Source organism: Protopterus annectens, chromosome 8.part0, assembly GCF_019279795.1.
Source record: "Protopterus annectens isolate FY-2018-M chromosome 8.part0, PAN1.0, whole genome shotgun sequence".
NCBI classification, from domain to species: domain Eukaryota; kingdom Metazoa; phylum Chordata; order Ceratodontiformes; family Protopteridae; genus Protopterus; species Protopterus annectens.
Window position 1 is genome coordinate 1,399,029,913 of NC_056741.1, and position 25,819 is coordinate 1,399,055,731.

Genomic DNA, 25,819 nt, shown 5'->3' on the forward strand with positions numbered 1-25,819 from the left:
GACTGCAGGGCGCTGGATAGATGGGGAAAGAAGGTATACACTTCTTCAACTTTGGCCATTAGGGCCTTAAACTGCCATTTTCATATGTTAAAGTATCAGCAACATATTATTGGATTGCTTAAACAGAAAATTATGTTGATTCCTGATTGTGCTGAAAATAAGGATTTACAGGATTTACTGCATTCAGCTGAACAAGTTGGAAAACATACTTTGCAATGTGGTTTTGATTCACTAGAGGCATCTTGCAGGGCTGCTGTAACTGCGTCTGTACTTGGAAGGTATGCTTGGCTTAAGCAGCAATCCTTGCCAGATCATGTTAAAGCAAAATTACTGGATGCTCCCTTAAATCAGGACCGCCTGTTTGGCAACAAGGCAGAAGAAGTTCTTAAAAAGATGGAGGAAAAAGCTAAATCTATGCAAACTGTTAAAGATTTCTTACAAGTACAACCTCCAAGGTTTAGTAGGCATTGGCCTTCCAAGAACTGGTCCTTTCCTGCCTCTTCCAGGCCTTCTCAGTCCAAACCCAGATCCAGCAGAGCACCCATGCTTCAGTCCCAGGGGACGCACAAGACTAAGCAGTGGGGGGCCTCCACTTCCAAATCTGGGAGTAATAAAACTACCCCCTATGGTAAACTGTCTCAATGACGTCTTTTTAAAACTTCCAAGCACTTCTCAACTGACTGCCCCTTTGGGGGAAAGATTGCTCTTAATGCAAAGAACTGGGAACTCATTACCCAGGACAAATGGGTTTTAAATATAGTGTCCCAAGGATACAGATTTCACTTCCACACATTACCAAAACCAAGCGGGTGGCCATATCTACCCCCAAATCAGTGGGCAGAGGCCCAAATGCAAGTACTTTCTCTCTTAAGCATAGGGGCTATTCAGTTGGTACCAGAAGAGGAAAAGGGATAAGGTTTCTACTTTTCCTGGCACGCAGAAAAGACAATTCATGGCATCCTATCCTGGACCTGTCTACTCTAAACTCCTTTTTGATGATTCCAAAATTCAAGATGCTGACTCTTCACAAGTTGCTTCCTGTGCTAGGCAAAGATGCCTGGTTGGCAATACTAGATTTAAAGGAAGCATACCTGCACATCCCAATCAGGGAATCTTGCAAAAGATACCTACGCTTCAAAGCAGGCTACACGCACTATCAGTTCTCTGCACTGCCCTTTGGCTTATCTACTGTGCCCAGGGTATTCACAAAGTGCCTAGCTCCAGTCATTGCATTTTGCAGGCAAACAAATATTCACATATACCCATACCTGGACGATTGTCTAATTCTAGCAGAAAGCCAGGACATACTTTTGAATCATCTGGCCTTTGTACAAAGGGTGCTAACTTGTCTGGGGTACACCATAAATGAAAAGAAATCACACCTGGTACCCAGTCAACAAATTATATTCCTGGGAGCAAGCTTGAATACAACTTCTCAGATGGCTTTCCTCACGCCAGAGAAACAAATTCATTTGACAACCTACTTCAAACAAGTGGTCACAAAAACCCTGCTATCTGCAAGGCAAGTACTACAAGCCTTGGGGTTTATGGCCTCCTGCATTCTTCTAATTCCATATGCAAGACTGCATATGAGGAAACTACAATGGTATCTAAAAAGCCTATGGTGTCAACATTCTCAGGATCTAGAAGCAATGATTCCTATCATACGTTGCCTACGCCTAGAGTTCCTTTGGTGGGCAGAGGCCTGCCACCAGAACAAAAGACTACCATTCACACTACCCCCTGCCGCCCAAACCCTAACAACAGATGCATCAGACTATGCATGGGGGGGGTGATCATCTGGCAGAGAAGTGCATTCAGGGCAAATGGAACCCAAGTCAAATGCACCTGCATATCAGTCAAAAAGAAATGTTAGCTGTACAGAATGCTCTGACAGCCTTCAAGGACCACATTCTTCCAGGACAATTAGTGGTAAAGACGGAGAACACCACTGTTATGTGGTATATAAACAAGCAGGGGGGTGCACATTCTTACACCCTCTGCAGACTACCCATGGCATTGTGGAACACAGCCTTGAGCTACCAAGTGCATCTACAAGCTCAATTCCTACCAGGAAAACTAAATACACTGGCAGACAGACTAAGCAGAAACCTCATGGACCCACATGAGTGGAAACTGGAACCAAGGATTTTCAACATGTTGACAAGCAAATGGGGGAGCCCAGATATAGACTTGTTTGCCTCCCCCCAGAACTATCAGTTGGACAAATTTTGCACAAGGACTCTGCACAAACAAGCCTGGAAAGTGGATGCTCTGTCCTTCAGCTGGAAAACCCTATCAGTTTATGCCTTTCCTCCTCTGCCTCTGCTCTCCAAAGTACTACTAAAGATCAAACAAGACAAACCAAGGATGATTTTGATTGCACCAGACTGGCCATGCCAACACTGGTACTCCCTTCTGCGCAATGTGTCATGGTTATTTCCATGGCACCTGCCTCAGACTCCTTCCCTGCTGTCTCAGCAGGAGAACCAATTTCTGCACCCTCAGCTTCAAACACTGAACCTTGCAGCCTGGCTAATAACCTAATCTCTTCTTTACCATCCCTCAGTAAACCAGTGATGGATATTATTTTAGATGCAAGGAGGCCTAGTACTAGGAAATCTTATGCAGAAAAATGGAAAAGATTCTGTGCCTGGAACCAATCTCAAGGGATGAACACAGCATGCCCAATTTACCTCAGATTTTACAATACTTAACTGAGATGCTTCACAAGGGCCTGTCTTTCTCCTCCATCAGAAGTCATGCTTCAGCCATTTCAGCTCATTATAACACAGAACCTCCCTTCTTCTCTCATCCACTGCTCAAGCAGTTCCTCAGAGGGGCCAAAAATTTTAAGACCACCCAGGAGAGCTACAACCCAAGCCTGGGACCTTAACTTTGTATTGGAGAAACTCACTCTTCCTCCTTTTGAGCCAGCTGCTACTGCATATTTAAAATTCCTTTCTTGGAAAACAGCTTTCCTTTTAGCAATCACTTCAGCAAGAAGAGTATCTGAATTACAAGCCCTTATGGCAGTGGAGCCTTTCATCATCTTTCATGCGGACAGGGTGTCCCTCAGGACCAATCCCTCTTTCATGCCCAAGGTGGTATCCAGTGTGGCCCTTAATCAGTCCATTCATCTGCCAACCTTCTTTCCTAATCCACAGAACAAAGGGGAACGGATACTGCACTACTTAGATGTGCACAGACAACTTAGATTCTACTTGGACAGGACTAAACCTCAAAGGAAATCTAAGCTGCTGGTGGCATTTGCTGCAGGGGCAGAGGGGAAGGCTATTTCAAAGCAAACTATTTCTAAATGGATAGGCCATTGCATTTATTTCTGATATATGCACCATGGAAAATCTATTCCACAGGGGATCAGACCTCACTCAACCAGGGCTGCATCTACCTTTACAGCCTTTCTGAGGCGTCCCTACCAGGGACATCCTAGAAGCTGCTACCTGGAGTTCTGTACATACTTTCACCAAGCATTACCATCTGCCAATTTTCTCTAAATCCAGAGCTGGCTTTGCCACTGTAGTCTTGCAGGGCCTTATTGCTGGTCCTAATGCTATCTAAATTCCTCCTCCCATCCTTAGCTTTGGGAATCTACCCAAATGTGATGACTGCAACAGTGAAACATGAAGAACATAGTACAGTTGTGTACACTTACCGTAAATGTAGATGTTTGAGTGTATTCACTGTTGCAGTCCTGGTTACCCTCCCTCCAGCCCCCTTACTTCTTTTGGCTATACCCCTACTCTCCTTTACTATGCTTAAAAGCTTTTTGGTGCATTTGCTTTTTTGTTGGAGGTATAACTTTGTATATTTATAGATTTAATTGCTTCCCATTAGGGGGGCACCCGACATCTGGAGCAAGAAAAACTGATGTAATGGTGTCGGCTGCATGTTTTTATACCCCTGACGACCTGACGTCATGGAAGAAGAGACAGCAACCGATGCAGGACCCAAGACTTTGTTAATCAGGCTGACTGAGGGCTACTGCAAGCAGATAACCCAAATGTGATGACTGCAACAGTGAATACACTCGAACATCTACATTTATGGTAACTGTACTTTTCCTATGGCATTGTTAATCATTTCTATGATAATTCTTTCCATTGCTTTGAATATGAGACTAGTCAGACTAATGGGTCTGTTGTTCCCGGGATCCATTGATTGTACACCCTTTTGCAGAGGGATGAGAGTTGCAGCCCTCCATTTGTGGGGCATGAAGCCTTTACAGAGCATATGGTTGAATAGTGACCTCAGTGGCCTTGGTAGGTCATATTTCAGACTATTTTGAAGGCACCCTCTGATACTGTTGGGGTACATTGAAGCTGTATTCTTGTCTTTAATCTAAGACCTGCCTGCACCCTACTGATAGTTGTAGGGGTAATGTTAGTTGGTATTTCCTGGGGGTGGCTGATGGTAAAATGGGAGTAAATCTGGAGCTGAATTTGTCAGCCAGCCGATTTGCTATATCTCCTGCTTCTGTAAATGTGTCTCCCTTTACCAAAAGTTTGGCACACTGTTTTGTGCTGCCTTTGAAGTTTTGGATATAGCTAAAGATGAACTCATGGTTGCCCTTGGCCTAGAACACTATCTTTACCTCAAAATTTGCTTTGTTGGACTTAATTAGTCATTAGTTGTCTAGTCAGTTTGATTAGTGTTTTTATCTTTTTTGGTGTTACACTTCCTAATTTTATCCATGACTTTTTTCCACTGTTGTACAACCTGTTTCATTTTGGATTCCACCAGGGTGGTTTGTATTGAGTTAGTTTTGTGCTTACTTCTGGTAGGTATAGCAGCCTTTATACGGTCATTGATATGGTTGTACAGAGCTTCTGTCAATAATTCCCCACAGGCTGTGGTGTTGCCAAGATTTGGAGGGGCTTAAAATTTTGACAGGTTATTACTTAGTAAATAAAAGGTAGTTTGTTTGTAGTGGCTTCTAACTTTTTCAGGGCTTGATAGGGTTGTAGAACTGATTCTTATTTCAAAGGAGATGACCTTTTGGTCTGGCCTTACCAGAGAGGACATGGCACATTTATACCTGTAGTAGGTGTATGAACTAACTGCTCCAGGGTATTTGTGTTTACAAAGTCTAGGAATCTCTATGTCTGCAAACATGGGCTTGTGTAGTATTCTCAGTTTATAGAAGGGATAATTAAAGTCCCCCCATGAGAGACATAGAAAGCTCTGAAGTGTGAGAAATAAGCTTCCGTCAAAAGGAAAGAAAAAAACTTTTATTTAAAATCTGCACTTAAAATTACCTGTGTGATAATACTTTTTTGTATTTTGTAATACCTTTTTTGTACTTTTTGCATTTTTCCATGTTTCTGTCAAAAAAAGTTATCATTTTGGATTTTTTAGTTTGCTCTGGTACCTTAGTCTTGTAGAGTCATTTACAGTTCTGGGAAAATTGTGTATTACTGCAAGGTCTTAGCATCATTTATACATTATACTGCACTACCGTCTCCATAAGCATAATTAGTTGTAAAAGATAGCTGTTTTAATTTTCAACCCTGCTTGGGGCCTTGGTCTTGTAGTTTATTCACAGTTGCGGTAGAATTATGAATTACTGTAAAGTCTGTGCCTCATTTAGTCATTTATCACTACATTTTTCCATAAACAGTGTTATTGGTAAATTCCTGCATAGGCTGCTGCCCTACCCTATAATAGGATTGCAGTAGTGGCAGTGTTGTGAATTCTTATCCAGGATTGGTGCTTCAGAGCTTTTACAGCTGTTTATATTATAGTTTTGCTGCTAGAGTCTTATGTTCTGGTTATCATTTGCCTGTGTGAAGTTGCATTCCAGTGCCTTTCTGTTTACTTTGCTGCTGTTTTTCCCTTCTTCTTTGTGTCTGCCCCAGCCCCCACTGAGACGTTTAGCTAAAGTTTCTGAATTTCTAACCTACCTGGGGCAATTGACTTGAAGCTCAGAGTCATAAGATTACAGCTCCAACATTGACTTTATTTGATTAGATCTCTCTCTAGCTAGTCTGTGTCTTGCAGTTTGAAATTTTCCTCAGTTCTCCCACCCTTTTGCTTTTGTAGTTTTAAAATGTTATGTCTCTGGCTTCCATCCCTTGTGGTACTCTGACTTACAAAATCCCTCCCTCTCCTCATTCATTGCTATTGTGTGTTGTGTAAGCTATTTACTTTCCCACCCATTGTTTTCCATATGTGTGTAATACCGAGTGCCTACCCAGTAAACCAGTATTACTCTTGGGTAAACATCCATTACTACAAATTGTCTCCTGCTCATTTTCCCAGACCGCCAATCTGCTTGGTGCCCTCACCACAGTCTGAAGTCCTGAATGAATCCGTCTCCCCATTATCCATCAACAGAAGCATTTGCATAAAGAAACAATGAAAATGTAAACACTCCTCTTCATGTTACTTCTCAGGCTGTCACAGAAATATTCAGTAACTATCAGTACATCTAGTCTGCCCATTAGTGTAGCAAACAGCTGTAACATACCCCCAACACTGCTGAGTCTCCCCCATCGTCTTGAAGTATCCCACCCCTGCTTTTTCAACAAACTTTTTCAGGAATCTACATTGGATAGTCACCATTCTTTATTTGAAACAATATTTTGTGGTCGCTAGTTAAGAGAGCAGGTAGTAGCCTGGGAGACTGGGAAAGGGCAGTGGGCGTGAACTAATAATAATGATATGTCTACCTTACAGCCCCATGCTCTCGTATTTGAGCCTGAAATGTTTTCTCTTGTGGAATGTGTGTGTTCTACCTGTAATGTAAGTGACTGTGCTTTTATGGTGCGGTGCTCTTTTCTTAAACCCATTAGAAAACACTCTATGGAAGCAGCTCACATTGGCATCTGTCAAAATTTGGGCTGGACTGTATTAGGAGGAGGAGCTACTCAGCAAGTGCTCTGTGAGAAAATTTAGGAGCCTACCCAATATCCCCAGTTGCCGTAGAGCGTTGTCTGGTTAAGTGACAACCAAAGCCACACATCAGGCAAAATGAGGCTAAGGGAATCAAACCCAAGACAAGAAGAAGCAGCAGCCCAACTGCCCAGTGCCCCAATCCCCCACACTAACTATCATGGTTGATATTAACATGTGAATGATTGTATTTATCTTGGTAACTTCCCACATCAAAAAGCTTATCAGGATCACTTTTCTGTGGAAAATCTTAACTGGGGTTAAGGCTAAGGAGGTGAACTTCAGTTGTGGAACACATAAGAAAATTAATACCGTACCTTTATGTTGTCCTTGAGAGTATCTAACAAGATATGCAGAAACTATTGCCTGAAGAATGAGATAAAAATTCACCCAGGTAAAGAGCTTCCAAGAGAGCTACTTCATAACTGCATTTGTAGGCACTGGTGTGTGTGCTTCGGGATTAGGAACATATGAGCTCTGAAATAAAACTGCAGTCCTGTGTTTAAAAAGAAATACCATCTCTGGTGTGCTGTTAAGTTTTGTGAACTTACCTGATGGTTCCAGCTTTAAAAAACGGCTAGATTCATTTTATCATTTTGTTTCATTAAACTCCTGCCACCACCCAAAAAAAAAAAAATCTACAAGGTTTTTACGGCATGCCTGGGACAGCCATTGCAAGGTTAAACAGAGCATCACATTAAAAGTAAGTGACAACTTGAATTTGTCAAGCTGAAATGTGAAGCTGTGAGCAACTGACCTGGAAAAATACTGTAGCATGTCTGCATTGGATGTCCCAAAGAACTATGCAGAGAAGGATAGGAGATAGTGAAGAGTTTTAGACTTCATACCCTTCAGAAAATTAATGCTAATGCAAAACGTGTTATTCTATCAACTTTCTAAGTCTGTAAGAGCAATATATCAAAATTGTCCCTATTTGTACCACTTTTTTTAGGGCTTTGTCCAGATTTCTTACTCTAAGAGGTTGAGAGGTATGATTATAAGTAAAACGCACTTTACCTGCAGATTGCATTCCCCATGCCAAATTTTACAGAATAACATGAAGTGTATGGTTTTTCCACCTTTCAATAAAAAGGAATGAAGTGACAAAAACTCTCTAGTGTGCAGCATAACAATTATGGAAAATTACATATGAATTATAAATGTGTTTTTTTCTTGCACCTTCATTTATTCATTTAATTTACCTTTTTTTTGGTGAAAGAGTGGCCTGATCCAAAGGATGTTTTTCAGCCATAGCCCAGGGTATTACAGTAAAAAAAGCAGTATTAAAATATACAGTGTGTCATAAAACAAAGTAGTGTAGCACCTCTGTGAAATCAGCACCCGTAGTAAACTGCAAGGAAGGGCAATATGGCCCTGTTTATGTTAGACATATACAGAACAGAGCTAAGATGCCACATATTGGAGATAAAGGTATAACTAGGGTGGGATAAAAGGCGCAGCTCCCTCAGGCACAAGGTGTTAGGGGGCAGTGACTGGGAGATGCTGAGGGAGATGGGGAAATTTCAAAGTTGGAATATTTAAACTAGCAGAGGTGTGAGGTATGCAGTCCCCACATGGGGGGTGCAGGGGAGCTTGCCCCCTGCAAAAAACACATTTTAATGTAGATGTTTATAATATATATTACACATGCTATACACATGCAACACACTTTAGAAATAGAAACATAAAATACAACTGCTAGCAGGAACTTCTTTGCCAACGTAGTCTGCGTATGAGTGCTATCCAATGGACAAGCTGAGATGCAAGCTAAACAACTGTCTAGTTCTCTCCATTCTCTAAATGCAGAAGTGAAATTAAGTCACCAACACTTTTTTACCCTGAAGCCTCCTCAAAGACATTATTATATGCACTTGCCATATTCTGTGTGAAAAAATACTTCCATGCATCATTTTTTACACAACTTCCTAATGGGGCTGTGATGCACAGTCTCCCACCTTCTGTGTGGTAAATACTTCTGAGTACCTTTTTATGGCATAGCCTTCTCAAGAGGCTGTTTACCATCTTCTGAATACCGTTTTATGGCATAACCTTCTCAAGAGGGCTGTTTACCATCTTCTGAATACCTTTTTATGGCATAACCTCAAGAAGGATGTTTATCATCTTCTGAATACCGTTTTATGGCATAACCTTCTCAAGAGGGCTGTTTACCATCTTCTGTGTAAAAATCATTTTTGCATGCTGTCTCAAAACAGGCAATCCTAATTTTATATATATATATATATATATATATATATATATATATATATATATATCTGTGTGTTTATTTTTTAATGTTTATTAACTGTGATTGCAGGCAAGTCTAGAATACTTTCAGACACTAATTGGGCTGTAAGGCTAGACAAAAACATAAACTCTTGAACACACTTGAAAGTAGTCTCTGTCAGGTCTAAAACACGTTTTCTTTAAGTCTTTGCAGTAATCTGAAAATGTAAATGCCTTCCTGTATCACACAGATGGAAGGGAACCTCCCAGGGTGTGCAAGGAAGACAGTGGAGAAAAACAATGGCCAGTCTCCTTTTGGTCTGTCCATGTCAGTAAAGTGTCATCTGGGTGTAAGTTTAACACTGATTGACACAGGTGATACCTTTCATAGGTTCATAGGTTGGTACTAGGCTATCGGCCCTAGGGCCTATGCAAGCCTAGCCATAATAATTCCCTGGATATTTCTTCCCACAATATTTACTTCTCCAGGCCCCTGTCTAGCAGGGTGACTGACATGATCCCCGGGGTGAATTTCCTATCTCCCATCCAGTCATCAAGGTTCCTTTTGAAGAGGGCCAACGAGGCGCTCTGCTTGATATGTATGGGCAGTCTATTCCAGAGTATGGGGAGTCTCTGGGTCAGGAACCTATCCCTCCAGCATGTTCTGTTCATTGTGATGACAAGGTTTAGATCCCTGGAGCGTGTGGCTGTGAGGGATTGGGATTTCTTTAAGTGGAGCATGTTCAACAGCTCAGGGTTTGACATGGCCTTGTATGTTAAGCAGAGATCGCCTCTGAGTAGACGATATGCCACAGAGTATAGCTGGAGTTTTTTTTAGACAATCAGTATATGGCATCTGCTTTAGGCCTGTGATTCTTTTAGTGAGGTATTTCTGTGGCCTTTCAAGCTGTTGCAGATGTCTTGTGGGGAACATACCAAACGGGGCATTATACTCTATAATGGGTCTAATGAGGGATGAGTACAGTGGGACAATGACCTCCTTTTTTCTGGATGAAAAGCCCTTAGTGATGAGGTGTGCCACATAGAAGGATTTCCTGACTGTTGTGGCAATGTGGTTATCGAAAGTGAGACCACTGTCCACCTGTGTCCCTAAGTCTCTCATCACACTTTCGATGTTTAGTGTCCTGCCACCTATGTGGTAATTCATGGGTACATGTTTTTTTCCAAAGGGGATAACTATACATTTTTTGGCATTAAGCTTGAGCTCATGGCTCTGGCACCAGGCATCTGTTTCTGTAAGGCCCTTTTGTAGAATATCCACATCAGTCCTTCTTGGAGGTACCAGTATGACAGAGCATAGAGCAATGTAAGAGATCAAAACCAGATTGTCTAGTTAAAATCAAAGTTTGTAATCATACGGGGGGGGGGGGCTGTCCCTCCTACTGGGAAAGGGAAACTTGATCCAGAGCTCTCCTAGCAGTCTGTGGAGGTAATGTCTGAGAAATAAGTCCACTGGCTGGATATTAAATATAATGTCAAGTTTCTTTACCTGTAAACCTAGCTCAAATGTGGAGTTCTGCTCAAAAGGGAAAGAAAATGTGACTGTCAGTAAACCAGGACTTCTTCAGATGAAATACGAGAAGGAAAAGTGTTTGAGAGTGTGTAAGGTTGATAATGTGTTACCATCCCCTCAGTGGAAATAGCTACATTCAGGTCATGTCAGCGGTGAGTTCATGGCCAACAGATGTTGCACCTGGCTTGGGGTGGCAGATGTGTGGTTAAAATATATTTTATGTGGAAGAAGGTTTCTTTTACACTTACCAGTGTGTGGGGAGGGGGATTCAGTTGAGTGTATTCTGCCATGTTGCCTCTTAAGCTGTTCAGTAGTATATGTTTTTTGTGGAGTGCGATTAAGACAAGGTGTCACAGCTGCCATCTTTAGAGTAAAAGATAGTTTGTTAAAACTCAGTTTCCTTTGTGGGATTCCATAAACACAACCTTTGTAAACAGAGCATGGCAAGGGTGAAATGGTGAAGTGCAGCCCCATTAGGGGAAGACCATAGGACCCAGCACTGGGGCTAGGTTGTCTTTATATCTTTAACATACTGTATAATTTGATGTAAGACGGTGCAACAAATTACAAAAATCAACACTAATCAAAAATGTATTGTCTAAAGCTAAATAACATAACAAATGCATATAAATTTGTACAAGTAAAAGTTGGCATAAATAGATTTGATAGTCACACCTACCAACACATGCAGTTATGCCAAGTGGGAGAATTTACACATGATATTTTAACTAACATGGATTCAAACCCTAAGAGCAGGTACAGTTATGCAAAGTAACAGAATTTCTGTAGAATATTTTTAGGAAACATGGAATATAAAAACAGATAAATTGTGCCTACCTGTCTCACTAGAGTGGTAAGTTGGCAAAATGGTTAATGTGTTTACCTTACCAACACAAGGTGCAGCGTTTGATTCTCACATGAGGTAATTGGCTGGGCTTGAAATGGCTTGCTAGGGCAGTTAGCCTAGTACTAAACTATAAACCTATAATAATGGCTAACCAACAACTTTAGAGCAGGAGCATTTAACTCCTTGAATCAAGTACCCCTTAAATGAGCCAAAATCAACCACCTCCTATTCTAGGACAGATAATCTTTCCTGCATGTTTGGCCATAGGAAAAGGCACCGTCTTTGCACATCTTGAATGTGGTCTCACACTTATAGCTGCAGCTTCTCCTTAATGTCTGTCCAACAAAGTCTGCCACTTAATTAGCATCTCCCCAGATCAGAGCATCATTGTCTCACCATTACAAAAGTGAGCTGACTCGCTGTCAGATACAGAACAAACCTTCTCCATGCATCACTTCTGATCAAACTCTCTTAACACATACGCACCCCTCACTGCAAAAGTCATCACTATCACCCTCACCAGCACCACATACTCCCTCCCATCCCAGGTCACTGTTGCCCTCACCACCACATACTCCCTCACATCTCAAATCACTATCTCCCTCACCACCACCACATACCCCCTCCCATCCCAGGTAGAACTTTTTCACCAAATACCAAGAACTAGACTAAAATATATAAAACTCAGCTTCTCCCTTTTAGTCTCCCAGCTGTGGCAGTCTTTACCCAGCCACCTAACAGACCTTACTGGCTGTTCTATCTTCTGACCTCAGCATAAAAGCCTATCTTGTAATACAGAGCCAATGTAGATGCTACAATCCCTGCCACGTCAATATAAAATTTGTTACAGCCTAGAAAATTCTCCCCTTCTAGTTTGGCAGACTTACTCTTCTGTGGACTCCAGCATACTGTCTATAAGTTCATATGTTCATAGGTAAGTATTAGGCTAGAGCTGCCCTTTCAGGCCATTTTAAATTTAGCCAGTTTCCTTTTTGGTACTTGAATTTAACCTATCCCATTTGGTTTTAGATTGGCCTTACCCATCGCAAGGTCAGTAGTTATATATTACCCTAGTAAGAGTAACTTGGATGATACCATAAATAATTTGAAGAGACCCTTGCATAGGATACATTATTTAGGAGCTGCCTCTGTCCATTAGTAGTACAAGGGGAACATATGGAATACATTTTGTGTTTCCCATCCATAAGTCCAAGTTGCACTTGGATATGGACAGGGATGAACTTTGTTTCATGTGGATGGGGAGTCTGTTCCACAGCAGCAGTATCCACTACGAGATATACCTGTCCCTCTAAACCATTCTGTTATTACAGAAGAGGTTTAGATCCCTAGATTGAGTATTTCTGATGCCATTTCACTTGCTAATGTGCAGGAAATATATCAGTATTTGGTCACACAATGCCTTTTACACCTTTCACAGGTCACCTTTTAGTATTATGTAGTATACTGAATATAGTGACAGTGTTTTGAGTCAGTCCATATAGGACATCTTGTTTAGGCCTTGTATCCTTTTAGAAAGGTATTTTTGTGGGCGTTCCAGTCATTGCATATGTCTAGACAGATACATGCCAAATGGGGCATTATATTCAATGATTGGTCTAATGAGGGCTGAGTAAATAGAGGCAGTGACATCCTTAGATCTGGACACAATCCCTTTGTTTATAAGCTGTGCAATACAGAAGGATTTTGTTGTGACAATAGGCACATGTTGACTGAAGGTTAGGTCACTGCCCACATAAGTTCCCATATCCTGAACAACTGGGTCAACCTTAGGGTTATATTGTCAGCATGGTAGTCCCTTGGGGTAGATGATTTCCCAAAGGATATGATAAAGCTTTTTTTGGCATTTAGTTTCAGACCATCGTTATAGTATCAGTTATTTATGTTGGACAAACCTTTCTGCAGGATGGCTAAGTAATACTGCTCCTAGTTGGCAGTTATCTGCAGACTTACTCAGTCAGAGCCCTTTGGCATTGGCTTTTACTTCAGAGAAGTAGATGCCAAACAGGAAAGGTCCCAGCACAAAAACCTGGGCACTCCACTAATGACAGATCTCTTAGTGTCAGTAACTTCTCTTTTGATTTCCTGCATCCATCTGTGAGACAGTTCGCAATCCAGTGGGTGATATAGGAGTTTCTTCCAAGTTTATTTAGCATTTCTACTATGCCTGGTGGAGGATTGTATCAAAAACTTTTCCCAGGCTAAGGTATGAAGTGTGCACTGTTTTACCTTCATCCATTGCTTTGGTGCTGAAAGTCCACCAGACTGAGTAAGCATGTCCGCCCATGATGAATCCAAACTGAGACTTGTCAAATGTTTGGAGGTTCTCCATGTCCTTATTGTTTAGTTCCATGATAAGTCTTTCCATGGCTTTGCATATGAGGCTGGTCAGACTTATGGGTCTGTAATTACGTGGGTCTGTGGAAGGTCCACTCTTATGCAGACAATGACTGTAGCTGTTCTCTATTCACTTGTTATTTAACCTGTATGGAGGCCGAGGTTAAACAGTGTTGGAGAGGCTAAGTCATGCTTCGTGCTATTTAAGATGCAACCAGGGATATTGTCAGAATCCACTAATGCAGTATTTTTAGATTTTGATAGCACTTTTACGATTTGGTCTTTCTATATTATATATTTGTGCGTATTTGGTTTTCATATATTGTATATTTGTGCATATTTACTCCTCTGTGAACTACAGTTTATTGTTTAAATTGTATATCCGATACAGTGTAGATAGTCTTTCTTCCTTTTAGTATCTTCTCACTTTTTGACTGTTACTTGTCTGCTCACTGTTTATACTGTATGTTTGTAAATTTGTAACGGTACTTTGTTGTTCTTTAACTGGTATATCTGTAGCACCAGGCTAAGACTGGAATTGGTCCAAAGAGATCAGTGTCTTACCTAGGTAAACAAACTTAAATAGAATAAAAATATAAATGTGTAATTGTATGTTCTAGGACAGTTCTAGAATAGTGTCTAATGTAAGGTATAGCAAAGAATGTTGTGTTTTAGTACAGTGTTAAAAAACATCAGGGTGATATTTTGGAGGCTCCCATATCAAAATAATTAATAGTCAGAAAACAATTAGAAGAGAGACTTCCTTTGCATTTTACAGCATTCTGCATATATACCATATTTTTATAAGCATGACCATTTTTAAACATTCTGAGAATGTTTGTGTAGGAAGATTAATGCCTGGTAAGGTAATGTCTCCTGCCACATTATGTACTAAGTTTAACTCTTATTAAAACATGAAGTACCAAAAAAAATCCCATACCAAAAATATTGTAGTATTATTTAAAGATGTTACTTATAATGTAATTTATTGAACTCCTCTGAAATCTTCAAATAAGTGTTGCCCATGTAGTGTTATTTATAGCTGCTTTCTCAGAGCACATCCTGATTACTCACTTCAGTGAAAAGTTCATGACAACAGTGATGCAGTTCTCTGAAATGTCAGCAAGGTTTAAATAAGAAAGGCAGGATACATAAGCTGTGAAAGATGACAGAGATTTATTGTGGTTTTCATATTTCTTACAAAAGCTCCTCTACGTCAGTCAATCTGTGCATCTCTGATATGATGGATTTTGAATGAATAAAACTGTATTACTTTATGCATTTCTGCTAAAATCATTTCTGGGTGAGCCATTATGCATAAAAGTGACAAAATAATGTTTTAAAGTATTTGCCTTTCCATGCTACAGATGCCTTTCCATACTACAGATGATGAAGCTGACAAGGAACTGTTTGTGTCTGTTCCCAAGAAGAGTGCACTTTTTATTTTTGAAGACTAAATTGTTAACATTTTATTTAAACTGTCAGTTGCATTAAAGTAATAAAGTGAAAGCTGCAAAGCATTGGACATTAAATCACTACATTTTCATTCTTTGGTTCATATATAACATGTATCCATATATGCAGAGATGTACAGTAGAATGGTGACCACTGGGCATCATGGTCCAATTTAACATTCATATAATAAATGTAATTAAGATAAACCTTCATCTTTCCTTAATCCAGCAACATAACACTATTTTGTTATTCTTGATTTGAAGTTCTGAAGTTTAAATAAAATGTGTTCTAACAAAACAATCTGTTAGTTCTACAAGAGTGGTCCTCAGAGTCCAAAAGCAATGTTCATGATAATGTAGTTTGTTTGTTTGTGTCTTTCGGCTTTTCCCGGTTAGGGGTCGTCACAGCGGAACTCCGGTCCGCTAATGATTGGTAGTTTATTTTTATGTGCCAAGTTACCAGCCTTGACGCACAACCTTCAACGAAGGTATGCCCATTCATGCATGTCTCCACGCAGAAGACGCTCTAGTTGAGAATCGAACCAGACAGCATCTTACTGTGAGGCAACAACACTACCGCAGCACCACCACCACGTTCATGATAATCTAGGGACACTACATATATTTTTCTACAACTTTGTATCCCAGTAGGTGAATGCTTGCCTTCTGAAAATTGATGTGTAGTGCATGCAGCAATGCAATTATAGTCCAAAATCAGTGAAAAACACATGCTTGTTAAGCACCTTTCTGAAATCAGAAAGATGCTTAGCAAATGTTAAGTGATAAATAAATAGAAGTAGTAAATGTTAAAGATACTTAGCAAAGCAGTATCTGTCTGCCTGGGATGACATGGTCGACAGACCACGATGCTTTGCCAGAGATGACCTGCACCTGTCACCCCTGGGATTCCGGACACTAGCTAAGGCTCCTGACGCCCCTATAGTGCCTTTTTTAGGCAAGGTTCAAATGACAAATTCACCACTGTAACAGGAACAGGCAAGCAAAAACTGAGGGTGATGCTACTCAATGCTAGAAGTCTAAATCTCAAAATGCATTCACTCAAGGCACTCCTTAAAATGGAGAACATCGATATCTGTGCAGTGACTGAGACCTGGTTCAAAGCTCCAGAGAGCACCCCTACACTACCAGGCTATAACTCATGCCACACTTTTCGGCCATGTAACATGGACCGGAACACAAAAGGCGGAGCTGTGTCCATATCCACACCTCCAGGCTAGATGCTCAGCATAATGCATCCGAGGTTATCCAAGTGCAACTAACTCTGGGCAAAACTACAATCCAAATTGTAGCTTGCTACAGATCCCCCACCATGCCCCAGGATTCCCACTCCTCTTTTCTTGATGTACTGGAAAATATTAGGGTTCAACCAAACACCCTAATAATGGGCAATTTCAACTACCCCACCATTAACTGGGAAAACTACTAATGTACCAACTCCTTTGCTCAACGCTTTCTGGAATTCATAAACTCCAATGTCCTGGATCAACTTATCCACACCCCCACCAGGGGCAACAATATCCTAGATCTAGTTATTCCCAACATGAGTGACCTGTGTTCCACACCTGAAGTCAACGCCTCATTGGTCCGATCCGACCATAAGCTAATCACCCTAGATATCCACATTCTGCCCCCACCCCCATTAAGGAAACCACGGTAAAAAAATTCTCCAAAGCCAACTTCATGCATCTTAAGATAAAAGTAGTGAACTTCATGATACCCATGCAGATGTACAATACAGTTATGACTACTGAATCCAACACAATTGCACTTTATAAGCAGTTACACAAGTGCATGGATCGTACATAGCATGATCCATGCACTCGTGTAAGTGCAATACAGTTACAACTACTGAATCCTACACAATTGCACTTTATAAGCACTTACACGAGTGCATGGATCGTGCTATCCCAGACAGAACCAAGATGCTATCCTCCAAAAAAGGAAGCCAATTTGGTGGTCCCCTGCCATAAACAAACTATACAACAGAAGGAAGAAACTGTTGCAAAAGAGAGTAAAATCCCATGGTTGGAGGAGCTCCCTGGTCAGCCTCATTAAGAAGCTGCAATCCCTGATAAAATCCTCCAAAGCTAGTTACGAAAACAAAATCGCCACTGATTCTAAACACAACCACAAAGCATTCTATAGCTATTGCTACACAAGGAGGAGCCAGGGATCTGCACACCAAATTCGAAAATCCATAAAAAATGTCCAAACCAAGTAAGTAAACTTGTACTCAATGTTTATTTAAGCCACAAAGTCTCTGTTTAGCTTTTCATCGGTGACTCCTCACCAACTTCCTCAGAACAGGAAATAAACACATTCAACACATCCTGTTTAAATACTACAATATAATACCCTACTTTTGCCACACTGCCACCTGTGGTCGGAATACAAAATTTCAATATATTAAAAAGAACATACAAAAAGGCATAAGACTATTTAAAAACATATGTATATATAAAACACTCCCTTAACGATATAGGATTAAAAAACAATAAGTCAATAGCCAACAGGCTTGACTTGGAAAAAAGAAACCAAAAATAGGTATTAAAATAAAATAAAATAAATAACTCACTTCATGGTTAGTAAATTGGACCCATGATAGAGCAATGCATGTGCAAAAAAAAATTTAAAAACAAAGGCTACTGAAAAACATGTATCATAATTTTGCACATTAACGTATGAAATAGCAAAGCTACCTTATCAAACTTTTCAATTTCAAAACACAGGAAATTGACAACATGTTGTTCAAGCCTGGAAAATGGTATGCTTCCAGCCTGAATTGCCAAAGCAATTCTCTGAGTTCCAACAAATAGGAAGCATGGCCCCCCCCCTGTTATCATGCACAATCTGATCAATCACTGTGAAGCTAAACCCATGCCCCGGGCACTCGCTAATGTGTTTAGCAAGTGCATTAGCCATTTTTTCTTTCTTGATGGCATATAGACGTTCATATAAGCGCTCATGCAGTTTCCGGTCAGTTTTCCCTATATAGAAAGCCGGACATGAAGAACACTGGGCCAGGTAAACCACATGTGTGCTGGCACAGTTGAACCTCCCCTGGATTTTGAACTTTCTCTCTCTGATCGCAAAATAAGTTCCCGCTTTCACATATTGGCAGTATCTGCACATGTTGCATTTGAACATGCCCGAACGTGCCTGAGTAGGTCTAGGTTTCCTTTCAAGGATGTTTTTTAAGTTGGAACCTCTCTTGTAAATGACTTGAGGATTTAACCCTAAAGCTGAAGGACCTTGATTGTCTGGTGTAAGTAAACACCAATTCTTCATAATAATATAAGCAATAGCCCCCGCATACAAACTGTAAGTAGTGATGAAGCTGCAGGCATAAGTAGATCTAATCCGGGTATCGTCAACCAACACACCTTGATCTGCAATGAACTGGCCCAAAATGGGAAGATATACCCCATTCTCCCTCTTGCGACTTACTTCATTACAGAGGTCTGAAATCAGATGGCCGGGATAACCCCTATTCAAAAAGAGGCCTCTGATAAACTCACATTCCTTTAAGAAATCACTGTCCTGTGTCACCATCCTGGCCGCCCGAACCAGTTGGCCCTTGACTATCGACCTCTTCTGATGAAAGGGGTGGTTGCTTTCAAAGTGCAAATATGAGTTTGAGAAAGTAGGTTTGCGATGGATGTTGGCCATATAGCAACCCCTGTAGTTATCCTTAGACAGATCGACATCCAAATAAGCAATTTTCTCCATGGGAAAGTTAGAGGTGAACCTAAGGAATTCAGTAGATGTATTAAAGCATTCCAGGATGGAGTCTGCTACTTCCCTCCCCCCTTGGAGAATGATGAAAATATCGTCCAAAAATTGGGTATACAATAGGACTTTCTCTTTAAATAATGGGTTAGGAAAGACAAACTCTTTCTCCCAGAATGCCATCACCAAATTTGCTACACTGGCCCCACAAGGGGACCCCCATGGGCACCCCTGTCCTTTGATGGAACCATCAGTTGTTGAAGGAGAAATAATTGCATGTAAGAACTATGTCTAAGAGTTCTCTGACCATCAAAATTTCTTTGGCAGGAGCTTGTTTCGAAATCAAAATCGCTTGAATCCATTCCAGTGCTACTGAGTGGGGGATAGAGAAATACAAGTCTATCACATCGATAGTGAGGAAGTGATTCTCGGTTTTGAATGGAATCCGGTTCACTTTGCCTAAAAAAGACCAAGAATCCTTTGAGATATGCTCCTCACTGATGACATACTTTTTCAAGATAGTGTCCACAACCTTGGCTGCAGCATACGTCATACTCCCCCTAGCGCTGACCAACTGGCGCATGGGGGGATCCAACATATTCTTATGGATCTGAGGGTTACCAAATAAAGCTGGAATTTTGGGGTTGGATATAGAAATATAATTGAACACATCAAAATTTATCACCCCATTGATAAACATGTTATCGTAATAAGAATGGACACGAGATATGTTGATGTTCAACTCATTTTTAGATACCTCATCATACGTCTCGGAGGCCAGAATATCTTCCATTCTCATAATATAATCCTCCACAAGAGTAGCACGAATGTCCAGGTCACATTTACATCTCCTACTAGGGGACCAGTGTTCTTCTCCAAAGGCTTTTTCCATTCCCAGCACCTTTAATCCACCCCTGCTTCCTTCAGTCAACATCTTTGATCAACTATGTGACCTGGACATTCGTGCTACTCTCGAAACCAAGAAGAATGTTGGCTTCAATACTACCAAGGAGGAATTGGCTTTGCTTGAACTGTTATGTCACTCAGGGGTCAGAGTGATGCAGCCGGACAAAGGGGGAGGTCTAGTGGCTATGGATGTGGAGGATTATATTAAGAGAATGGAAGCTATTCTGGCCTCTGAGACATATGATGAGGTATCTAAAATGAGTTGAACATCAACATATCTCATGTCCATTCTTATTATGATGACATGTTTATCAATGGGGTGATATATTTGGATGTGTTCAATTATATTTCTATACCAAACCCAAATCCTTCTACGTGGCACACCTTATCACTTTTGTGGCTCTGCTCGACAGTGGCACAGGAAAATAATTTTCTTGGGTGGCAAAAGCCAGGGTACCTTTTTGGCTGGGCTTGTATAGGCCCTAGGGCCGATAGCCTAGTACCTACCTATATCATTACTGTTAAGCACTAGCCTCATGCTAACAATGCTCAGAAATCACAGGGGAAGAGTGACAGGAAGAGTGACAGGAAGCCATTAAACCAATTTAAACACTTTGGATTTTTTTTTTAAGTCTGAACAATGTGTTTACCTGCTTCCCAAGGCTGGCCACTCTTTAAGTGGTAGTAGTTAGCGAGTTACAGCTTTCTAAGCTGTTCATAGGTTGGTACTAGGCTATCGGCCCTAGGGCCTATATAAGCCTAGCCATAAAAATTCCGTGGCTATTTCTTCCCAGAATATTAAACAGTTACTGCTATTATGTTTTTTTCCCTAACTTTGTAGATAGGAGCAAGCAAGTAAAGCTCCATTCACTATGATCTGGTCTTTCTGATAGTAATGTGGGAAGTTATGTTATCTTGACATAGATATAAATATTCACCTCTCAGACTTTGCTCTTAAGAAGAATTGATTGTCATCCATGTCTCAAACACACAACATCCTGGTTATGATAGGGAGCCTGAGCATAATCCTCTCTACTGGCAATGACACAAAAGTGGTTAAACCTGCTGAAATGAAAAACACTGTTCTGTTGGCCCACCATATATAATGAAAACAAATGGAAGGTTGCATAGGTGTGCTAACCAATGTGTTTTGTTTTAAACCAAACTGGTAATGCGCTAGTAGTCAGACTTAATTCTGTCGGTCAAAATAAGACCCAAGTCCAGTTTACTGCTTGTTATTATGTTATGCAACCAATTTAAATGTCCAGCACTGCACTACTTTTCCTGGATGAGGCAAATGCTATGAATGGCCCTAACTGTATTAATTTACCATGACTTTTATTTGAAAATATAAGTTGAACAAAGCTAGTCCTGCCCTAATTCGCAAGCTGGTTTGGGCCTGTCATCTTATAGGAGAAGGGTGAGAGGGATATCCCAAGATTAGTAGTGTACTATCATATCCAGGTATCATACCAGATTACTCTAGGTACAGTCACTGAGCCACATCACAAACCAAACAGGCACACTGAAGAAAATGACAAGCTTTGTGGTCAGTTTAATATTAGTGCTCTTTTGGTTTCTAGGTGAATGGCTGTATGCTGGATCCTCTCCCTCCTGCAGTTGTGAGGAAAGGACGTCCATCTTCTCACAGCAACATGATGGAAACCTCCATCGATGAAGGAATAGAAACAGAAGATGACACAGAAGAGGACCCAGCACAAGCATTTGATGCCTTCCAGGCCACCCGGTGTGGCCAGAGACGCCATACCCTTGCAGAAGTGACTAACCAGCTTGTTGTGATACCAAATTCAGGTATGTGTCTAACTCACTGGGACATGAACAAATTATCATTTCTCTATTTGTTTTGTAACTTACTTATTAAAAATGTGTTAGATTTAGTTTTGTGTGTCCTGTATATACTTTTAATTGGGAGTGTAAGACTAAAAAATAGAATTCTTGATCTGCAAACAGTGCACAGGAGTTCAATGAGATTGTAGGTTAAAAAAAACGCTGGTTCTAAAATGGTGGTACAGTTTTGTTTCTACCAGTGAATCTATGGTATCAAAATGGTGGTACAGCTTTGTTTGTACCAGTGAAGCTATGGTATCATTTAGGGAGTCTGATTAACAATGATCTGTTCCCCCTTCTGCCACCCCAGTGTATTCAAATCACCTGATGTATGCAGCCTGCATTCTCAAACTTTTCCGCTATCTGGCTCAAAAGCACCTCAACAGAGGCTACTGCATGTTCTCTTTCCGTAAAAGAATGTACTTCCCATGGTTCCTGATGTATTTTACCTTCACAATATTTTTATTTGTATCTGTATATCTGTTATGCCTGAAACATACTTCCCTAGTAAACTTTTTAATCCTTTTAGGTGTGAGAGGATTCTGTGACACCTCTTCCTCTTCTTCCTCTGCTTTTTCTCTGTTAGTTGTAGCATTCTTTTGTAATACAACTTCTAATGCAGATCTGTGCACCGTGCCAGTTCCTGCAGACTGCCACTCTGTCATCCTATGTCCTTGTTGAAACAGGATGTCCATAAATTTACTCATTCTTACCATCTATAGACATTGGAAACAATGTTCTTTTTAATCTTTAATATACCTCTCTCTCAGAGTACTAAGTATATTCCAAGCTCTCCAATTAGGCTTGTCTTGTTCCGTGGTAGTTTGTTGCATATAGATTCATAGATTATAGATTGTTACTAGGCTAATGACCTGGGGGGGGGGTCGTGATTGATATGATTCCATTCAAGACCTTAGCCATTTCTGTTATAATATGGAATGCACACAATATTTACAGAAAGCAAAGATTAAACAATGTGTTAACATTTTTAGCTGTAATGGTTATGTCTAAAAGCTGAAGATTAAGCATATCACCAATTGTGTTATATAACCACTGAGTATTTTCATCTCAACAGTTGGATAGAGTCAACATAGAAATATAGAGCCACAGTCCAACTATGTTCCAACGGAGGTTATAGTCAGATTTAGATAATAGGATTATAATTGTTGCTTTCAGCTTTTAAAAAGTGTTGTTTTGAAAACAAACCAATTGTTTTAGATATTCTGACAACTGAGACCAATGGGCTATGATAAACAGGTGCTAAGGCTAGAGACAAGGGAAGGAGGACTTGCCACACATGGTGGGATTCTGGAAAATTCAGTGTGATTGTCATTTCAGCTATTCAGTTAAAGTGGCAGTTTTGTAAGGTTGCTACATTGACAGTAATGACAATCAGAGAGAAAAGTGTGTGTGTGTGTGTGTGTGTGTGTGTGTGTGTGTGTGTGTGTGTGTGTGTGTGTGTGTGTGTGTGTGCGTGTGTGTCTGTGTTTGCTTGTGTGTGTGTTTGAGTGTGGGTGTGTGTGTGTGCACGCGTGTGCGTGCGTGTGTGTTTGAGTGTGTATATATATTTGCTCATTGATTAGTTATCGATTTATATAAGAAAATTAAATTATGAAATATGACAGAAACAAAGTGCAGGCAAAAAACAGACACAAATAAGAGAAAAACATTTCTGCCTTAATATTTTGTTGTTCAAAGTGGCATAGGCTAAAATTATGCTGTTTTATCTTAGTGTACCATTTCAAAGCTGTTTTGACTTCAACATAAAGGGCAGGCACCCTAATATATCTTAAAAGGGATGCAAGTTCATTATCAGAATTTTGTAAAGGCACACTTTCTGGTGGGGGGGAGAGGTCAGAAAACTACATATGTATATGTCATCTTAAGTCTGCACTGCAGTGACACTTGACCAGCCCCAGTAAACTAAGAAAGTAGGGCAACACTATTAAATACTCTCTCAGCTGTAGTCTTTCCTTATTACAAAGGGAACATTGGGACAATGCAGCTCACTCACTGTGACTACAGAATGAAGCCTCCAGACTCATACTAACGATAACGTCAGCTTCCATTTTTGCCCCTGACTCTTCAGATTCTGTGGCCACATTTGTATGTAGATTGGTACATAATATATACACCTGTTTTGATACAGATATTAATTCTTCAGTTCTGTTGTCATCTGGGGTGACTTCTTTGCAGAGACTGTACGTAGTCTATCTCTATGTAGGTTTTTATACCGTGTTCCAGTTTTTGTCATATATCTGAAGACAAGCAGTTAAATATATTGATAGTCCCTAAAACTGCACATAGCTATGCTGTAGTGTGAGTGAGTATGTGTATGTTTCCTGCAATGGACCAGTGCCCTGTCCAAAATTGTTTTTCTGCTTTGTATGTAGTGCTTGCTGGCATCTCCCCTGAAAAAAAGCCACTAGCCTGTTGGATTATTCTGGTCAACAAAGAATACATAGATAAATAAATAAATGTTTGTTTGTTTGTCTTTCGGCTTTTCCCGGTAAGGGGTCACCACAGCGGAACTCCGGTCCGCTAATGATTGGCAGTAGATTTTTACGAAACACCGAGGTGCCAGCATGATGCCCAACCTTCAACGAAGGCATGCCCATTTACATACGCATGTCTTTCGAACGCTACCCAACCGCGGGAAGGACATGCATTATGTAAGTAAATACATTTCTGACAGATACACAGAACACAAGTGTCATCTCAAATAATGTGGACCAATTTCTTAACATACACGCTCATTACCCCTGTCAGTTTGTCAGCTGTGCAACTGGGAAAGAGTATGATGTGTAAAAATGTATGTTCTGCATTGTACATCAAGCTGTTTGACATTGTGTAACTCTGTATGTTTGCACATTGCAATAAGCAACCACATTCTGCTGATCCTTATTCAAACACGTTTTAGGAATTCCATGTCCACAGTAGGAGGACTGTCCCTTGAATCACCATATGATGCCGACAACAAGGAAAATGTATTTATTATATAAACACTAAACTCTTAATGAACTCAGAGGAAAATGACACAGACTAGTTTCAGTCAAACAATCTTCTTCAGTGTACAAAATGTACAGTAAAAGGCAACATATATAATTAAGAATGTATCATCTAATCATTTACAACCCACCACGGAAGAATCCAGTAACACCATCCTTACCAAAGTTAGATCAAAATGTGTTACAAATTAATGCACTTACTTGTGATTCATAGATTGAAGGCACTTTTTGGACATATAGTCATCCATTCATAGATTCCATACACAGATATTACAAATGCTAAAACAAGGGCACTAGATGACATGCCCAGGGATTCAGAAAGAACCTCAGCACTCACGTTAAGGGCTGCAGTAAAAAAGCCCTGTTTACACAATACAGTATTTTCATATTGAGAGACATACTAGCTACCATGAGGAAAGACCTCATTGTCAGCTAATTTGCATGTTTCTGAATGAGCATTAACAAGCAGCAGTGCAGATCCGCACTTTCCTGTGGTAGTTTAATGCTGGAGGTCCATGCAACATATTGGCACAGACACCGCCGCTTTATTCACACACCCCCACCACACACACAAACACACCACATACCCTACAATTGGCCAGTGTTGTTGGAACCTCCCTGATGTCTACTTTTTTCTGCCCTTGTAAATCATGGATAATTGATCATAGTCTGTCATTAATGCTAGACATAAGAGTTTCACACTTTATTTCCTTCAGTAAATGCATGCTAGTGTAAAAGAAGTAATTCTAGTGACTTTCCTAGTTTGTAATATGAATAAGTACAATCATTCCCAATTTGCGTTGCTTTCTCCCATCATTAATTTTGTCTTTATCTAGCTGTGATACAAGGTTGTGAGCTATGCCGGTGTGTGCCCTGTCCCTCTCTTGTGTACGTCATGAACTGTTGCAGGCATTGATTAATACTCAAGATCCTTACTGTATACAAAAACCCTTGTTCACTAAGTGATCAGTTGGCATAG

At 40.4% G+C, this 25,819-nt stretch overlaps 1 protein-coding gene across 1 annotated transcript in view; it reads left to right on the forward strand.

Annotated features, from left to right (window-relative positions):
• Nucleotides 1-25,819, forward strand: part of SIK2 (salt inducible kinase 2) — an 811,735-nt gene that overhangs the window by 695,246 nt on the left and 90,670 nt on the right. The window contains exon 10 of the mRNA XM_044080995.1: nucleotides 21,568-21,796. Coding sequence (XP_043936930.1) covers nucleotides 21,568-21,796 — 229 coding nt within the window. The remainder of the gene's footprint in view (nucleotides 1-21,567; nucleotides 21,797-25,819) is intronic.